Here is a 20025-nt window from a genome sequence, read left to right as displayed (position 1 = left end):
TACATACATCTAAATATCCACTGCTAGCCCTGTCCGGGGAGCGGGGGGTAAGTGAGCCATGTTTAAAACCCCCTAAGTGCAAAGGACGTGTATGTTCCTCCTGAATTCCAATAGGAAATCATTGTAGGCTCCGCCCACTTCTGCAGTTATTAAGGAGGGACGTCTGGTGAGGCTTTCCTGTGGCTCTCGAGCAGCAATTGAGCCTGCCAATCACAAGGAATGTAATGTGATTGGGCGGTGCATCTCAGCCCTGCAAGAATTCTTTCATCGTTGCGTGAGTTGAAGAGCACGAACATTTCCCAAAGTATTTAATATTTAATAGGGGAGTATGTTCTGGTCTGGCTGAAAGAAGAATTCTGTACAACTATGTAGAGGACAGTTACATTTAAACCAGGATTCATCAGGACAATGAAGAAACAAGGAAAGCAAAGGCAGGATGCAATGATTTTGTTGTCGCAATTTAATTAAGGCTTCACAGCACTTAGCAGACACTGCAATTGTGTAAACGCCACTCATGCTTTTACCATTAAAACCTCTGTGAAGTGGCAATGATAACCAAGGTGAGAGTTAATGAAGGTGGGTTTACAGCCCCAACACATAAACAGTTTATAGACAGCCAGTGCGGGGAGAATACACATCTATATGTAAGAGACTAAATGCAAACGTCATTGTAAACATGTTTAAAAACCTGACTCTTGCTTATTGCATCCTGTCATGCTTTGGGCCTTGGTTAGATTAGCTCATGTGCTGGTACTCTCTTACCCTGACGCACTGGGTGGCACATGCTCAAATATCCTGGCCACTGCACATGAAACAATTGGATCATTTGACGCGGCCTGGCTGTGGACGTCACACTCCTGGTGCTTTCAAGCAGTCATTAACCAGTCCTCGCATTCTCACTAATTTGACCATCCTCACAACCATTTACCCATCCCTGTATGCTTGTTCAGCAATCAATTCTTCCACATCACAGTTAAGAACTCATTCCTTAATTCTTACAATATCATATGCTCTTAAACTTTTGCTCATGGATCTATCTTCAGAATCTTTCATTAATCCCTCTAGTAGCATAACTATACTCTTCATCCATTCTCATAATCATGGTTCAGATAATCTCCCTCGCTCTAGTTAATCAATGATTGCATTCGTTTTCACGTTTTCACCCATCCTCCCCTCTTGCTCTCTCTCTTCACAGTGTCTTCTCCCCCTCCATATATCCCCCGCCTGCCCAAGTGTGTCTCTGGGCATGAATTCAGAAAGTATTTTCATTATTGGCTTTGGCAATGCTCGTTTTCATTCTTCATGCTCGTGAAAGATAGCAAACTAAAAATCAGGGCCTGATTTCCTCTAGCTGCCCAGCAATGCTGTAGCAAGCTTGCTGTTGGGCCTGTTTCATCCCACCCCCATGCATGCCCATCACACGCAATGCTGTAGAGCACCTAGAGTTGCCAGGACCACCTAGAGGGCACAGAGAAAATACAGGGTCATTAGGCACTGAACATTTGGAATGGCCTGTGCCATGCAAGGAGGCATAGAGAGCCACACACAGGTTTGAGCTTGTTTAATGGACCTCAATGCTGTTAGCACCAGTGGCTCCGACTCTACCTGGGCCCCGCACTGCTCAGGGCAGCCACTTGACCCACTGTGTGTGTAACCCTGATCTGTTGGGACAGACTCCAGCCATTGAGGGCACCAGCCAAGATCCATCCTTCACTGATTATTCCTTGGTCTGTGGGCTGCCACTACACACAAGTGGATGCTGGTTATTGGAGTCCAATAACCATTTGCAACATTCTGAGTGAAAAACTTTCGAACCATTGGCAAAACTGTTAATGATGCACACTAAATAATTCTGTTTGGACGTATTTATCCCTCACTTCTGTCTTTTCTTTGGCCATGAGTTAGATGCAATTGAAAAATCTTTAACTGGGACAACTTGTAGTGCCATGTCACCCTTGCTGAGAGTAATCTGAGTGTCAGCTACTTCAAGAGTCTGTTTGGCAGAGAAGTGGGCACTACGCTGTTAGAAAGGGGCTCCGCTCTGCAAGTCTGAGACAGTCCTTCTCAGTTTGTACTTGTTTTAAGTCAAGGGTCCACGATCATTGGCTCTGCAAAGGTTTTGGACTACAGCTTCCATCAGTCTTAATCAGCATAGCTAACGACGAGGGATTATGGGAGTTGCCGTCTAAAACATCCGGAGAGCTGCAGTTTGCAGAACCTTGCTTTAAATTGTGCCTCACTTGGGTGTTCGATGGGTTCTATTTTACTGAGGGGTGCCATTATGAGCGCCTCGGGGCTGCCCCAGTTCTTTCCCTGCTGTGTCCTGTGCTGGAGGGTGGCTGTGTGGTCTGCAGGGCCAAGGGACACATAAGAGTCAGGACTGGGCACAGGAAGCGGTGACAGCTTTATTAATGTGAGCCCCGGCTTGATTGCGATTAGCGCCTAATCGTCGATGGTCGTTAACAGAGTTTTGTGGTCATTTTCTGCGGCTATTAAAACAGTACTTTTGAGGAGCACGGAATGTTTCCATTTTATCTGAAGTCACATCTTCGTGAACTTGGTGTTCGTAAAATGCTTCGAGACAATGGGAAGCGGATTCCATCCGTGTGTCCTGTGGGGGAGGGGCGAGCAGAGCTGCAGCTGGCTAGTAAGTGGACAGGGCTGGAAACGACGTTTCTTAGACCGGGCATTGGCACTCAGTGTGAGTTTAGGCAAGTCACAGTTTACCCGGCTGTCATTTAAAGGCAGACTGCACTAATAGTGCATGAAATTGGGCGCCTGATCACTCGGTGACGTGGTATTCAACGGGCAGGTCCACTGGGGACGATATTCCTAAAGCACATGTGTTATCAGACCCGGGTGAAGATGTGTGGGGGCCCATTTCAACATCATGGTTGGGGGCCCCCTGCTTAGAAGGAAAACAATCTGAGGCAACCATGGGGTGCATTCATTCCAATGGCCGTAAATATAAGGTTAATAGCTGCCAATTATCACAAGACAGTCAGCTAGGAGGGAGCTTAAACACTAAATGTCCACTGAAGAGCTTTAAAGCATTCTGTATAGCCCATGGGAAGAGAAAACACAGCTTGCAATGCGAGAGCAGCAAAGCACACATTTTAAGCCCCAGAATGAAAATAGAGAAATTAGTATATTGCCGTGTTACAAGACTGATGACTGGCAACATGGGGGCAGTTGCTGGGGGCCCCACTGAGGCTCGTGGCACCTTTCATTTGAAAAAAGGCCCTGACGTCGTGCCTGTGTGCTATCCTGGCCGCTTGGTATGCATCCTTTGCACTTGGTGCAGAATTCAAAATGTACCAATAGTAGAGAAAGACAACAGTTGTTTGTATTGTTCAGTGTTAAATGCCGTCCCAATAGCAGAAACATTCTACTTCAGAGTGTCACACATAGAAATGTGATTTAACACGACAAGCTTAAACAGAGAACACGACAACATAAATGTAATGGGGGAGGGAGGACTAATTGGTATAGGGGAATCTGCCAGGGATTTAAGTGGGCCCGGGGTAGCTGTGGCAGTGCCCTTGCACGCTCAGAAAAATCTTTCTAGGACAGGGCGCTACCATGACTCCCTAAGTCCCCTGCCATCCCCAGCCACCACAAATGCTAGAAGACAAGCCCATTTTTTGTATAAAGCCTGAAGCTCTAGTGCATGCCTAGCATTGTCTTCCTTAATCATGGCACCGGCCCTCGCCAGGTGGTCGGCACACCCAACTAGGAGATGCAGTGATCACCCGAGGATGATTGCTTCATTTCTTAGTTAAAGGGATGCCTGGCGGGAGTCAGCGCCACCATCAACCATCACCCTCGATGGATGCACAGAGCCTAGTTGAACCTGCAGAGCTTCCATGGAAGAAGGCTGGAACGTCTGTGGTCTGTGACCTCATGATTAGATCATCCAGTTTACAGGCTGAACTGCGAGGCATTTCAGCAACCGGTTTCTCTCTGAGAAACAATTTGTAGGGGCTGGTATGCGCTTAACGATGGCATCCTTCATGTTCAGACGTTCTCTGGCCTGCACAGTTTCCCTCCCCGCAGCCTTGTTTTAATTGGCGCAAGGTTTTCAGGCAATATTATTGCACCATTCATCGTGGAAAGCGTGGAAAATAAGCAGGGCTGCTGTAGCCTTGCAACCTTTTCTGCTCCATGGCCCTTTAAGGCAGTTGAGCTGTGCTGCATCTTGGGAAGCGTTGCCAGAGCACGAGGCCAGAGGTTGGCAGAAGTGCCCGCCACACCCGCCCATCAGGCCCAGTATACATGTGATAGAGTAGAAAGGGTCTGCGAAACGGGGGCAATGTCTTTTTAGTGGGACAGAAATGAGCTTGCCCTAGTCATCGCTTCAAGTGTCAGCCTCTTCACTTTGTCTCCCAGGTGCATCACTGCTTCCCACGCTGATTGGCTTTGTCGTCCATGTGACGTGCATAGCGGTGCTGGTCCTCCTCCAGTAGTCCTATAGAAACTGATGCAATATCGCTGTACTATGCCAGCAGTAGAATGCAGGAGCGGTTTGACGATTATGGAAATCAATAGATTCCCAGTCTACCCCACTTTGGCCCTGACAAATATAAGACCAGTAGGGCTGCGATGGACTGGCAGCCGCATAGGACTGATTCTGCCCCAGCCCTAAGAACCATTCAGAGACACTGGTCTGTCTGGTAAATGTATCTAATTGTGTGTAGGGTAGTTGACCTTTGGTGGAAAAGCTGCAAGTGGGTCCCTGTTGATACGCATTAATGATATTGGGGGAAACAATGAAAAAGCTGTCAGAACGCTTAATCAGTGCACCAGTTATGGGGATCCCAGGTTCCTACAAAGTAATACAAAGGTCTGCAACCATTGACTACAGATGGGCACTCTCTTGTCATAGTTCATTCATTTGATTGTTTATTTAATTATTTAATGGCACAGTCACTTTTTTGTGGCCACTTGACGTGGAAGGGAGCCAACATTCTACGTCTAAAAGGCAAGTGAATAGTCACCCCTCCCCCTATATCACAAGCACAGACCCCCTATGATGCCCTTCATTAGACTCCTGGCTCTTCTCCAGCCACTTGGTCAAATGCATTATCCCCTAAGGTAATCCCCCTTCATTTCCCTTTTCCATTTCACACATGTGCTATTGATTACCCCTCCGCTGTAGACCACCCAACCCTTACGTATTGAGGACAACATGGCTGCCGTTCCCGCTTGGGTTTAGCCTACACAGATAGCAGGATGCTGCTCCACTCTCTTTGTGTTCTTAATCAGGGACCTGGCCTAGTGCCTTCTGTCAGGGTGGCGAAAGAGTCGCCGCACCCGTAAACGCCTGACTCAAGAGTGTACGCCTGGTAAGTCTCTACCGATCACCTTGGCATCCCCAACACCACGACCCCGGCAGTCTCCATGACCGAGATTGATCTCCAGGAAGTGCGCTTCCCCTGCACTAATGGCGAGCTGCATTAAGGGTCTCCCACCCCGACACATGCTCCACACTCCTCATGTCAGTTCTTAATGGACAGGAAGTGCCCTGGTCGCTGGTCATTATTTCAGTAAGGGGATATGCTCTCACAGATGCATGTTAATGGATGTAGCTGCCAGTTCCTCCAATCAGGATGCTCAAGAACAGACTTCATCTAAAACTCATTTGCTCATGAATTCCATTCCTCTTTGAAGGGTAGTCCTTATTACAGCATGAGGAGTGTGTAGTGTCAGATCACGATTTAGCAAGTTATGTATCCATAACACGGTTTAGGAAACTTGTTTTAGACAGCACAGATACAGTAACCTTAGGAAATTACATTTGTGTTCAAATGACCATTCATCCTAATTCATAATTCTGTTCAAGTCTTTTCAGTGATGATTTCTGAATAGGAAGTATACAGTACACACAATACGACCTGCACTGCCTCTAGTATGACACATGGAAAAATCTGCATATCAAACGAAATTCTGTTTTGTTGACCAAATTCCAACAACAGACCAGTCAATCTCTCCCCTCAGCTCCCACAGAAAGTTCCACCCTGTGTGAATCCAGCTACCAAACTTCACACAGCCCAATCAACTCTTCCTCAATAAGCAAAAGCACCACGTGATTAGAACAAGGTGTGTTAATACCTGTATATTGGGTCCATGAAGAAAGGCGAAGGTTTAGCATAGTGCAGAGACGGCTGCGGTGGATACTGCGCATGGGATATCTTTGGGAGCATATCGTTGGCCATTAGCTTGCGGTCGGGGTATATGTGGTTTTTCCGGGACTCCCTTCCGCCATTCTGGCTGGCCCGGCTCCTGTTGCTGATACTGAGGTCCAACGGCTGTTCCTCCCCCGTGACCAAGGGTGGTGCCAAAGCCTTGGGTGGAGGTGCGGCTGGCTTAACCTCTTTGGGTTTGATGGTGAGATCAAAGGGGGATTCCGAACTGGCATTGCCCACTTTCTGGTGGTCCCTGGGTGACTTTGGTTCAGCCTTGACCAGCAAGTTGTGATTCAGGGTCCGGTCCGTAAAAGCTGGGTACAACGAATGGGGGAAGTTGGGGAGGAATTGGAAAGGAAACATAGAATGGTAGGGGAGTGTGCCCATTTTCTTCTCCTGCATACCCATGAACCCTGGGCCAAAGTACTTCTCCGCTATCGAGGCAATAGCCTTTATGGAGTCATTGGCTGCTCCCATGTTGGGAAGCATCTGTTCTTCGGGGGGAGGGAAAAAAGAGTGTTGGGAATAGAAAAAGGGTCTGTCAGCCATATTATTGTTCGAACTCGAAGAAACAGAGCTGCTCACCATGTCCTGCTTGCTTTCATTGTGTTTGCCTTTCTCTTTGTTTTTGTCTCTGTCACTGTCCACGTCACTATCCAGGTCAGACCCTGTGCCCGTTGTGGTGTCCAGATCTGTGCCAGTGGTTGTGTTCACATCCTCAAAGTCACTGCCGTCAGACATGTCACTGCTTCTTGCTTTCAGCTTCTCCAAGTATGAGTTTGCCAGTCTTTTGTCAAATTTTTCCTCCAGGGATGTAGTCTGATTGTGGCTGTTCATTGCCGACATCAGGGGCAATGCAGGGTTGCCCAGCGGGTTGGGGAGCTTGGCGTCTTGTGCGTGGTTCAATGGGCTCTTGAGCAGCTGTGTGGGTGGTAGCAAGGGAGGCCGGGGGTACAAAGATGGAGGAAAAATCCCTGGGAATCCAGGGGTCAGCGTGGGGAAATGGTGGGGCCCAGGGGAGAAAGTCATGTTCCCCGGATGTCCCCTTGAAGTGAAATAGTCACCGAAACCCAGGCTGGTGTGATTGAGGTGTGGCGAAGGTTTGGATTTGTCCATAAGAGAACTAGGGGTCAAAGGTAAACCGGAAGAAAAGATACCGCCGGGGTTATAATGGTTCTTGCCCTCACAGAAGCGCCGGTGCTTGTTGAGAGAGGAGGTAGTGCTGAACATCTGCCCGCAGTCCTTGCATTTGATCTGGGTGCGGCAATCGGCGTGCATCCGCTTGTGGCGACACAGGTTGGAGAACTGTGTGTACGATTTGTGGCAGACCTCACCTGGAATACCAACAGAAACCAAAACAAAAATAATATAAAATAAAAGGAAAGATTTTACAGGAAAGCCAAACAAGCGAAACTTCACACTTTTCACTATTACTAGGACGCATGCATTATAACACAAATTCAGCACAGTTATTATCTTTTTAAAACAGGAATGTGTCCCCTCCTTGGCTTTTGATTGACACAAGAAGATGAGTGAGAGTGTTGAGTAGTCGGACAATGTGGACAATGATTTCCTTAGGGTCGGGAGGTGGGAACTCATGGTTTGGGAAGCTGTGAGTTATCAGGGAAGTTTCAGTAAACAATAACTTTTGTCTCCTTTTCTCTCCTGTCACTCACTCAAACTCAACCCTCATCGGAATATTCTCAGCTCTGAATAAGGTTCTGAAGAAAACTTGTACAAATGGATTCGATTATTTTAGTTTTGGTTACTAGATGGTCAGTTATTGCCATTAGGATGGCAAACCGTATTGATATAGAAAAGAGAGATGGGGGACAAGCAGTCACTGAGAATCGTGTTTAGCATCTCCTAAGCGTGTCCTTCCGCGGATGAACGCACGTGCGAAGCACAATGTTGCACAGATGCATTAATAAATCCCTGTACTATGCTTATAACTGGCCCTTTGCTCGGTTCCCGGGGTCTATTCAGAACCTTTTCACCATACAAAAGCTAAACGTATTACCTGTGTTGTTTGTTTTGTGTTGAGTCGCCCAAAGAGAATTTCATAAGCCCAGATGTCGATCCCACTGACAAATCCCATTGAGGTTCAAATGCGCCTGGGGGATGCTTTCTGCCCTGTGCAGAGATAGCGTTGCCCAGCTTTATGGACCCCAGTGCTCCTTTGGGGATGCTTTCTGCCCTGTGCAGGGATAGCATTGCCCAGCTGTTTGGCCCCCAGTGCTCCTTTGGGGATGCTTTCTGCCCTGTGCAGAGATAGCGTTGCCCAGCTTTGTGGACCCCAGTGCTCCTTTGGGGATGCTTTCTGCCCTGTGCAGAGATAGCGTTGCCCAGCTGTGTGGACCCCAGTGCTCCTTTGGGGCTGCTTTCTGCCCTGTGCAGGGATAGCATTGCCCAGCTGTTTGGCCCCCAGTGCCACCATTGGCTTTACTAGACCTAAATTTACTAACAGGACTAGTACCAACCATCTTATTGTGGACATACTAGTAGGGGTAATTAGATTACTCCTAGACCTGTTACTCGAGGGGCCACTGTCCCGTCCCCCCTCGGCGAGTTTTGGCTGGTGGCAGTGGAAACTACTTGTTATGTTCGACCCCGAGCATAACCCTATGGGATTCGTCCCATTGTTGGAGATTGATACTTTTTCTCGTTAATCTCTAACGTACCACCGATCTACTTATCTTAAATAAGTTTATCGGATGGTATTTTCTGCCAGAACTTGGTTTGTATAATGGCGTCTGTGTTCGTCTCTGTGACTCCTAAACCAAAGGTTGAGCCCTTTGTTCCACTTTTGGCTGGCCTCCTTACAGAGACCCTCCAAAGTGGTGCCATTCTGTCTGGATTACCTCAGGGGTGTGGGAGGGGGTTTAGGCACCCTGGACCGAGTTGCCTTGCCAACTCCGGTCGCACTCTGGAGTGATTGGCCCAGGTGGTGAGCCTTCCCGCTCACCACTTAGCATGTGTTGATTGACAGCTAGGCTGAATGAATGGGGGTTTTCTGCATAAAAGCAGGGCTTTTGGGACTGGATCTTCAGAAGTCGCCACAGGACCTAAGAATCAGACGAGGGTAACGCTGAGCCGACCTGCACGACGACACCTCCGGTGGAGCCCTGCGGAACCGACTCACCACTTCCCGACGACAGAGGAGATCTCCCTGCTGGAGAGTCTCTTCCCCTGGCTGGTGGGAACAACCAGTCCCCTTTGCTTTTTATTCGCCTCAGGAAAGCAGTGGTCGAATTGCCCGTGCAGAGCACCCCGGCAACCGGATAGCCACTACCCCTGAACTGCGACCAAAAGGTGGTGCCTTGTGACGGAGCACCGTCTCTTCCCTGGTGGTGCACCGGACTTCATTTTCTTCGACGACGAGATCTTCTCTACTCTTGGCAAAGACCCGACGTGCATCCACCAACAGGAACAACTGCCCCCGCCGGAGCTGCCCTCCACAACAAGGTACCGTGTCCGCCTGGCTTCCCTTTCGATCGGTTCGAGTGAGGTGTCTTAATCCTCTCCGTTCCATTGGGTCGCCTCCAAGCTTTTCTCATCCTTTGTTCTGAACTGGTTCAACCTGCCGATAACAATTTGCTATACAGACTTGAATGCATCTCCACTAGAGACTTATTGGAACATCGCGCCTTGCCTCTCTCCGAGTGGGCCTGGACTCTGAACTTTATGATCTATTGCGATTCTTGCCTTCCTGCCTTGCATTTTATCCGCGTAGGATTGAACTGTGTTGACTGCATAACCTGCCTATCTTTTTCTCTCCCGTCCTAACTAATATTCGAGTGTCATCTAGGTTGAGGTATACACCTCTGTCTGAAAATAAGTGGTACCGGTAGAACCTAGAGTTGTCGATATTTTGCTAGGGGGATTGATCGTTTTCTACTCCGTAGAGTAATTGTGTTTGATTTGTTTGCTGTGATTTGCCTTAGTGTTTTTCATAGATGTTCTGTTATAAATAAATGCCTTAATATCTTTACACTAAGCCACGTTGCGTGTTTGCTTGTCTCGCTGTGAAGAATTGCCCTATTTTGTATACTCCACATACTGCTCAACTTTTCTTGAGAGAAGTCTGACTGCTCAGCCACAGCTACCACGTGAATCTGTGTGGTGCAGACTGCTACCAAGTGGGTTCACCGCCAACGCCTGTAGTCCTAAATCTTTTGCAGTGGTCCCAGAGGGAACTGCACAGGTTTCCGCCTAACATCTGCCCTGTGCAGGGATAGCATTGCCCAGCTGTGTGGACCCCAGTGCTCCTTTGGGGCTGCTTTCTGCCCTGTGCAGGGATAGCATTGCCCAGCTGTTTGGCCCCCAGCGCTCCTTTGGGGCTGCTTTCTGCCCTGTGCAGGGATAGCATTGCCCAGCTGTTTGGCCCCCAGTGCTCCTTTGGGGCTGTTTTCTGCCCTTTGCAGAGATAGCATTACCCAGCTGTTTGGACCCCAGTGCTCCTTTTGCAGCAGGGCTAGTCCTATTTACTTAATGTGGCTTCCATTTTTCAAAAGGCACCAATGAGCTAAATAGAAATAGAAAAAAATGCTGATCACGGCTAAGTGCAGTGGCTCACGAGTTTAAGCACCTAGATTTTTGGTCTCCGAGAGTATTGAGGCCTTAAGACATTTACACAGTGTTTTTGCTAATCACTCTATGCTGACCACAGCTATGTGCAGTGGTTCAGGAGTTTAAGCACCTACATTGTTGGTCTCCGAGAGTATTGAGGCCTTAAGACATTTACACAGTGTTTTGCTACTCACTCTATGCTGACCACAGCTATGTGCAGTGGCTCAGGAGTTTAAGCACCTCGATTTTTGGTCTCCGAGAGTATTGAGGCCTTAAGATATTTACACAGTGTTTTGCTAATCACTCTATGCTGACCACAGCTATGTGCAGTGGCTCAGGAGTTTAAGCACCTCGATTTTTGTTCTCCGCGAGTATTGAGGCCTTAAGATATTTACACAGTGTTTTGCTAATCACTCTATGCTGACCACAGCTATGTGCAGTGGTTCGGGAGTTTAAGCACCTCGATCTTTGGTCTCCGAGAGTATTGAGGCTTTAAGATATTTACACAGTGTTTTGCTAATCACTCTTGCTGACCACAGCTATGTGCAGTGGTTCGGGAGTTTAAACACCTAGATTTTTGGTCTCCGGGAGTATTGAGGCCTTAAGATATTTACACAGTGTTTTGCTAATCACTCGATGTTGACCACAGCTATGTGCAGTGGCTCAGGAGTTTAAGCACCTCGATTTTTGGACTCCGAGAGTATTAAGCCTTAAGACATTTACACAGTGTTTTGCTACTCACTCTTGCTTCAAATGCAAAGTGTTGTCCACCCTAGACAAAGACAAACTGCACTCCTCCACCAAGCACTGGGTCAGCCTTTGCTTCTTGCTGGATCACAATAGGACTCGTGCTTTTTGCATCCTTGAAATCACCTGTGTTGGTGATGGGCTCTTATGCATTCCATGAAACATATAGACTAACAGACTCTGATTTACAAACATGTTTTAACATGGAAAAGACCCATTTAAAACATGGTTGTATATCAGGCCTTCGGAGTCTATCCATTCTTTACCTACTAAATACACACAGACTGGGGTGGTGGTCTCGAGTTCTCCCCCTTGATACTAAGAACAGGCGTTCTCTTTTCCCTGGCCATGCTTTTCTGGCATCCAGTACTTCTGCAAGTGTTTCCCAATAGCCCTCGTGACCCTCAGCATTGCATCTCATAGCAGGACTCCTACTTCTGGGATTGTGCTACCCTTGTACATAGCTTATCTCTTCTTCCATGCTGACTTCCTTAGGGATTCAAACACTCTTGGGGCTGCAGACCGACAGGATTTACTCCCAAAAATCAGACACATTCTCACAAAACAGCGGCAAGTACTGAAATGCCAAACACATAGGGCCTGATTCACAGAAGCAGTTTATAATGGCACAATCCCATAGGAAAACACACTTTGAATCAGGCCCATAAATGGGGAGTGGAGATACACGCTGGAGTCCCAACCCCCTTCTTCCACGTGCAATGCTCTCTCTGCTCACAAGTTTACAGCAGTGGCCTGAGTAGTGCTGCACCACAGGGACTCGCTGTGCTATTGTTGTGGCTTGATCGGAAGAGTGCGTGCAAGGTGAACAATTTTTCAGGCATGCACATTATTAGCTGGAAAGCGATATTTCCTTTTAATGAAGATATCCGTGTTTTGCTGGTAAATTTTAACATGCCTAAATACCTAATTTTAATTCCAACTTCTAAATATAGGGGAAACGATTGCATTCAACATATTATTGACAGACAATGGGCCTCATTACGAATGTGGTGGTAAGGCAACAACAGCGCTGGTAGTGCTACCAGCGCCGTTATTACCATACCACCACATTACGAGTTCTGCTTGCGGCACCCGCGAGCAGAACTCGTGATTGCACCGGCACCGTTATAAACGGTGCCGGTGCAACCATGCTCCCCACCCCCATTCTGCCCTGTCGGGCAGAATGGGGATCGGGAGCCCGGCCATACCGGCACCCGCGAATGGGCAATTACCGGCCCATTCAACTTGTAATGGGCCGGTAATGGCCCATTCTTGGGTGCCGGCGGCGAGTTTGGCGGTAGCCGTGCCCTTACTAAGGGCACGGCTACCGCCAAACTCGTAATAAGGCCAAATGCCTTCCTCATATGCCTGCTCTTACTCTTCTCCGGCGTAAATACGTTTCAAATATTGCACCTCTCCTCATAGAATTGAGGGTTCAGCCATTGCTGTTTTGTCACAAATCTATCTTGATGCTTCTAGAGATGTGGACCCCAGATATTCACGCCAAATGAGGCAGACGGAACCTGAAGTAATATGCCAAACCTGGCCTCCAGAAATGGACGCAGTCCTTCAAATGTGACTTTTAGAATTGGACAAAATACTTCAAGTGCAACCTCTATGGCCGGGCATGGTCATAGAACTAGAGTTAAAGACGTACACTAGGCAAGGGGACTGGAAACAATAATACAAGATGGACATTATTTATATAGCCCTGAGAACTGTCTTGAGATGAAGAAGCTACTATGTATACAATAGCACTGCCCTGTAAGACAAAGAGAATTTTCTGGAGCTTAAGTCTTACATGTGGGCCAATTTACATATCCGCAATGCTTTGCTCATGTGGCTCTGAACTGGAGGTGAACTTCCAGTGAATGCTGCTGAGTGGCACGGTGGCATGTGTGACCTGCCTCAAATGGGGTATTCTACATATGTTTGTGTGTGTCTATAAGAGAGAGAGTGCGAGAGAGAGAGAAAGAGAGAGAGAGAGAGAGAGAGAGAGAGAGAGAGAGAGAGAGAGAGAGCAAGAAGGACCACGTCTGAAACACCTTCTTATTCTGTGGGGTGAGATAATTATATATGTCAAGGAAATAGTAATGTGGAAGGTGTGAGGAGGTAACAATTTAGGGATATTAGAACGTGGCATCATTGCAATTTTGACTCGTCAAAAAAGTTTTTTAAAAACCTTGCTGAATGTTTACTTAGAAAACACTGGGCACGCTACATAAAAAAAAGAAAGAAAACCCAGAGAAACTGAGCAGATTTAAATTTTCTTCTCTGACCTATAGAATGACAGGCACCGCTGGCAGACAGCGCGCCAGCGCTTGGGAGGCCCTCCGGATATGTGCAATTATAGCTGTAGTAAGCGCTGTGATGGGCATGACAACTTACATATGAAAGGCTTGACAGTGCTGTGGATGTGTTTGTGCTGCTTGAGGCCGGACGAGGTGGCGAAGGTTTTGCCGCAGTCGGGGCAGGCATGCGCCCGCGCACCCACGTGTTGGGATCGGATGTGCCGCTGGAGGTTGCTTGGGTCGGTGAAAACCTGGGAGGGGAGAGAAAAAAAAAGAAAAACATTCCTTTGGAAATCCTAGAAATGAAATATCAGTTCTGATTCATGCACTGGCTGAGGGTCTGCCATCATACACTGGCTGAGGGTCTGCCATCATACACTGGCTGAGGGTCTGCCATCATACACTGGCTCAGGTCTGCCATCATAGACTAGGCTGAGGGTCTGCACTCATGCCATGGCTGTTGGTCTGCCATCGTAGACTAGGCTGAGGGTCTGCCATCATACACTGGCTGAGGGTCTGCCATCATACACTGGCTGAGGGTCTGCCATCATACACTGGCTCAGGTCTGCCATCATAGACTAGGCTGAGGGTCTGCACTCATGCACTGGCTGACGGTCTGCCATCGTAGACTAGGCTGAGGGTCTGTCATCATACACTGGCTGAGGGTCTGCCATCATACACTGGCTGAGGTCTGCCATCATAGACTAGGCTGAGGGTCTGCAATCATGCAATGGCTGACGATCTGCCATACGAAGACTAGGCTGAGGGTCTGCCATCATACACTGGCTGAGGGTCTGCCATCGCAGACTAGGGCTAGTAGAAGAACAATGCCCTTATGATGCCTCCGCGAGGTGCCAGAATGCCAACACTGATATCCTGGTGTACTGATGGTCAGGGATACCAGGAGCAATGGCTGCAGTAGATGATCTTATGGCAGTGCACCCGAAGGCCTCTCTAAGCTATGTTGATATGCAATCAAGCATATTATAACACATTCCTTGCTCTTTAACTCTTTGGTCCCTTTGCAAATGCTGTCAACATGGATGTCTGTTTGTGGCAATTGAGATACTGCTTGTAAAGTATTGGGCACATTGGGATGGAGGTTGCCCGCTGTGCCCATGCTAGGGCTTTTGCTCCCTGCTTACCTGCCAAATCTTGTCCCCTTGTCTCCGGGGAAATTCTGTGGTCAATTTGCAGCCCCCTGCTTGTGGGTACCTCCCCCTCTTGCTTTAGGACTGACCCTTAACACCAGCACATTTTGCAAGGGGAAGCCAGGTAGCTAAACCCAGGCAGATCAAAGGGCAAATGGTTTTCAATGAAGGGAGTTGAGGATGGGCTCTCCTCTTGCCAGTAGCTTGTCACTTGCCTGTTGCATCCACCAAAGAACTCTGGATTGACATAGAGAGATGGTGTGCATAGATAGGGGAAATGGCACACTGCACTGTGAGGCAGGTTTTAGTGCTGTTTAGACGGACAAACTCAACACAGGCAATCACAGCCCATATACCAGTACTGACACCCAGGATATTGAGCTCATAGTGGGTCTTGAGAGTGTACTCAACTAATGGTTGTGCTTTGCCACTTTGGGCAGTTTTGTGGAGCAAGATCACAAATTGGCAATATCACCAAACAAATGTAACCTTTTGGCCACCATTCCCCTGCTCCCTGGTAGCCCAGAGTAAATCACCCCCCCCCCCAAAGAAAACCAGATACTCCCAGTCCCCCAATTGAAGACACATTTACACACCCTAAAGGCAAACAGAAACGCATTTTGGGACGTATATTTGGGACCTACAGGCTGTCGACTGATTAAATAAATAAGCAAACATCTGAACTGTTTTAGAACAAATGATGAGTCAGAAAGAAGTCATGGGACATGGTGAGGGAGGCATCAAGGTATACCCCTAGGGCTTTTACAGAAGCTGAGACGGGGATCAAGATGTTATCAATCTGGAAGGTAGTGTATTGTTCATCAAATTTTATTTAGAGTTGTAGGTGGTCCGACAGGCAAGATTTCAGTTTTATCACTGTTTAGACACAGGTGATTTGCCACCATCCAAGACTGCATCAAGGAATAGGTATTGTTGAGGGTGTTCATGTCGTCAACATAATTGCCTGTGAGTGGGAGCAAATTTGGGTGTCATCGGCATTGCTAGTGTACACTATGCTGAGGGAATCCCGAATATCGAAGAGGGGCCTAGTGAAGATGTTATAAAGGGTCGGGGATATGCACGACTCTTGCGGTACCCCACATGGGATGTGGGAAGGTGAGGCAATGGAATTCTCTGAGAATACCCTCATGACTCTTCCTTCCAGAAAGGATGCGTTTCAGGCAGTAGCCATGGGGGAGAAGTTGGAAGAGGCTTTGAGGTGGTGGCATAAAATGTTGTGACTGGCCAGGTCAAATGCTGCTGATAGATCTAGGAGGAGGAGAAGTGCTGGCTTCCCCTCATCCCTAATCTTGTCCAGCAGATTTTTTAAGTCTAACAGGGCTGGTTCAGTGCCATGCTCGGGCGGAAGCCTGACCGCTGCACTCCTAGGATGTGGTTGGTTTCTAGGAAGTGCTGAATTTGCAGGTAAGCTGCCCTGTCAAGGATTTTTAGTAAGAAGGGGACAGTTGTGATTGGCCTGTAATTGGTAGGAATAGCAGGTTCTAATGTGTTTTTTAGGAGCGGGGGAACCCAGGCTTCCTTGAGGCTGGCAGGCACTGTACTTGTGGGTAAGGAGGCGTTTATGAACGCAGTGATGAAAGGAGTTAGTATGTCTGCGCAGTCTTTTATGATGGTCTCTGGACAGATTTCTCCTTTACATCTTGAAGGTTTGAGGCATTTGATTATCAGAGCAGTAGGATTCATCCTTGGTAATGGCGGGGAGGCATGGCTGGATTCTATCTATCTATCTATCTATCTATCTATCTATCTATCTATCTATCTATCTATCTATCTATCTATCTATCTATCTATCTATCCATTCATCTATCTACCTATCCATCTATCTTTGTGATCATGCCAAACGTGCATGTGATCAAGTTTTCTACACATATAATCTCAATCTTTCTTTAAAGCCTCTCTTTTGTGTGATCTAAAGTTTCAAACCTCAGATTTCCTTCAAATCTTGTCCTCTGGTTATACCCCAATAATGGTTTTATTCCTTAAAACCACGGTGAGCCCCTTACTCAGTTATTTATTGCAGGGTTTATGGTTATTTCATCTAAAACCATTGCATCTAATGCCATTCCATCGAAATGTTTCCATCTAAAAAAATGTCCATCTAATGCATTTTTTTCTTTTCTTTTTTTTAAATTTCTTTGGGGGGTCCCAGGCAAACCCGTTTTGTACCCTTTAAAATACGCCTGAACAAAAATTAACCCTTTACTCCCCAAGAACATGCATTAGATGGACATTTTTTAGATGGAAAATGTCGATGGAATGGTATAAGATGGAATGTGTTTAGATGAATTGACTAGATACCTTATTGTAGCGTGCAACCTTTTCTTTATCAATTTTCAGGTTTTATTTGTGTAAAATCTGCAGTGCCCTTATCTTTCTAAATATGTTCCAAATGCGCAATGAAAATACTCAGATTAAAGATGATTTCTTCTTCTTTGCGACATGAAATAAATGTTTGCCTTCTTGAAATGCAGTAACCATATTACAACGAGGAAAAATGCAGGAAAACACAAATAAAGGTGTGTGCTCTAGAGAGACCCACTCTATAAGACATGTAAATAACATTGGCGTGCAGCGTGGGTTCCTTTTGTTACATGAAATGGAAACCCGGAATTTTTCTAGGGATTTACACTGAGCCCTCAAAGTTCAGAGACCCAAACATACACACACACATGCATAGATTTTCAATTCTAGTTTGAAGAGGTATCGCACATTTCGAAATGTGTGATTATGACTTCTTGAAATGACTATTACAAGCAGGGGTGTTGCTAGGTTTGGAAAAGATCAGGGGCTAAGCTAATGTCGGGACTGGCGGGACTCTGGGCTAGCGAGCCTTTTGGTTGTAGCCCCTGAGATTCTATCTGAGGCTACAACCAAAAGACTAAGGGCTATAGCCCCCTTAGCCCCCCCTAGCAACACCTCTGATTACAAGTGTTAAATATGTTAGAGCTGTACATTTAGCAGCTGTATTATATGCTTAATGTAGGCTTGAGATGTATGGGCATGACATGAATTCAATCACACCAATATGTTCATATAATCATCAACACATTATGATCATTCACATATATAGATATATATTAATTTGCATTCAAATGAAAAAAGTCATGGTATGACTGCTTATCGAATACATGAAAAATCACTAAAACCTTGTTATTCCCTATGGATTTGCATTGAGTGTTTTCTCACAGCATACTCCCTAGACCATGGAAAATTCATATTTAAAACACATACACCATTGTATGAAGGAAGGACATTTATGGGAATCCATCAACATTTTGGAAATGTTACACCCAGTCATAACATTTTTAGAGTAAATGCCTTCCACACAAAAAAAAAACAACACATGGAGGCCAGTGGTTAGGTGATATGCCAGGCGGAGTACCCTTGATTGGCAGAAACGCTAATTGGATTGGTAAGAGTCATAAATTGGTCACGGGAATCGGTGGGCAAGACTCAGTGAGACGGTCAAGAGAATAACTGCTGGTGGTCAACCAGTTTAGGAAGAAATATAAAGTCCCAGGGCTAGAAGAGATACTTTTTGTAATTTATGGAATTCTTTGACTATCAGACTCAAAAATCTGCATACTAGTTTGTCATGTTCTGGCCTTTTGAATCTCAATCTCCGATCTGTCTCTAAACAAGAAGGCAACTTTCACCCTAAGCAGCTGACAAAACTGTTTTAAGACAGCTAACTCAAAAGTACAACTGATACATTACCAGGCATACAGCCAACTAAGTTATCAACAAATCAGCTATCAATCAGCACACTGCCATACAGCCATCCTTGGAACTAGGCAACCTGTCATTGAACCAAGCAAACCAATCACCACTCATTTAGACAACTGCCCAAACAATACACCAATCTATTATCCAGTAACCCAGCTTGGTAATAGAACAGGCCATGGACACATGCTAACAAACTAAGAATGCTTATTATCAAGCAACTAACCAAAAACAGACAACCTGCCAACCAAGGAATACGTCAGCCCTCCATTAAATAATGCAGCTAGCAAGCCATTAAACATACCAACTATTCAAATAATTAGTGAACTAAACGTGCATTGAAGCACTTACTGTGTAACGAAACTACCAACCATTCAAAAAAAACACCAAGCAAATAACTAATCAGTCACCAACAATCTGATAACCTAATATTCATGGTAAAAGTCAGCAGCTGCCCCTCTTATGAAGGTAGCCTTTTTAAACCCAATTGTTCTGTCCCATTATCATAACCTTTTTGTTCTAGGGAAAACTTTGCAAAGTGAAGTTTCCATTCAGTTCAATAATTTTAATGATGAAGCTTCACTACAATAAACAAACTAGCCTTGAAACATCAATGTACTCTATCCTTGATGATGTCCTGTGTGTCCTGATGCAGAGGGTAACTGTGTCCTGGTATTGTTGGATATCACTGTATCTTTTAACACCATGGAGTAGTGGGCTCTTACCAACATATTGGAATGGCTGATTAGTTTGTTGGGCTGGTTTCCTCCTTTCTGGCTAAATGTGTCTAGCTATTCAGGTTAGGTCATGGTGACACCATCCACATGCCTGTTTCCTTTGCTTGGCCCCATGGATCATGGCTGTCTCCCATGTTGCTTAATTTGTATTTGGAGCTGGTCGGAGATATATTTTTGTGCGTCATCTCCCGACACCAGAACTTAGCTTGATCCCAGGATGTCTTCCGTCCTGGATGTTGCAGGGTCGAGCTGTCTGCAGGACGTTAGGCGAAGCACGATGATCACTTTTTAAAACCCAATGCCACCTAGGCAGACTACGCATCCATCTCTACATCCAGTTGACAGCTGGCTATCTAGGCATGGGTGCTAGAACTGGATATGGATAGGCTGACAGCATCTATCTTCCCCTCCTCTAAATCCCCACACTTTCTCCTGCACGCGTCCGGATTCCACTTTACACATTGGCTCTCTTACTGCAATTGGGACCTATCTTCCACCAGGGGACTATCATACTCTGGTTTTGGCCCTCGCACTCCCCTAAGTAGATTTAGGGAATGCTCTCCTGGCTGGCTTGCCCTCTGCCCCTCTTGCCCCATGAATG

The 20025-nt window shown here is 46.5% G+C and overlaps 1 protein-coding gene across 6 annotated transcripts in view; it reads right to left on the bottom strand.

The window, feature by feature from the left end:
• The window catches only part of PRDM16 (PR/SET domain 16), a 1279606-nt gene that overhangs the window by 56881 nt on the left and 1202700 nt on the right, over window positions 1-20025 (bottom strand). For all 6 annotated transcript variants that reach the window (XM_069610219.1, XM_069610223.1, XM_069610220.1 and 3 more), the window contains 2 exons: window positions 13890-14043; window positions 6112-7519 (listed from right to left, as the gene is read on the bottom strand). In XM_069610219.1, coding sequence (XP_069466320.1) covers window positions 6112-7519; window positions 13890-14043 — 1562 coding nt within the window. The remainder of the gene's footprint in view (window positions 1-6111; window positions 7520-13889; window positions 14044-20025) is intronic.

This window comes from Ambystoma mexicanum, chromosome 8 (genome assembly GCF_040938575.1).
Source record: "Ambystoma mexicanum isolate Mex_15411 chromosome 8, UKY_AmexF1_1, whole genome shotgun sequence".
In the NCBI taxonomy this organism is placed as follows: domain Eukaryota; kingdom Metazoa; phylum Chordata; class Amphibia; order Caudata; family Ambystomatidae; genus Ambystoma; species Ambystoma mexicanum.
Note: the sequence above shows the minus strand (reverse complement) of the source record. Positions and strands in the feature narration are given on the sequence as shown.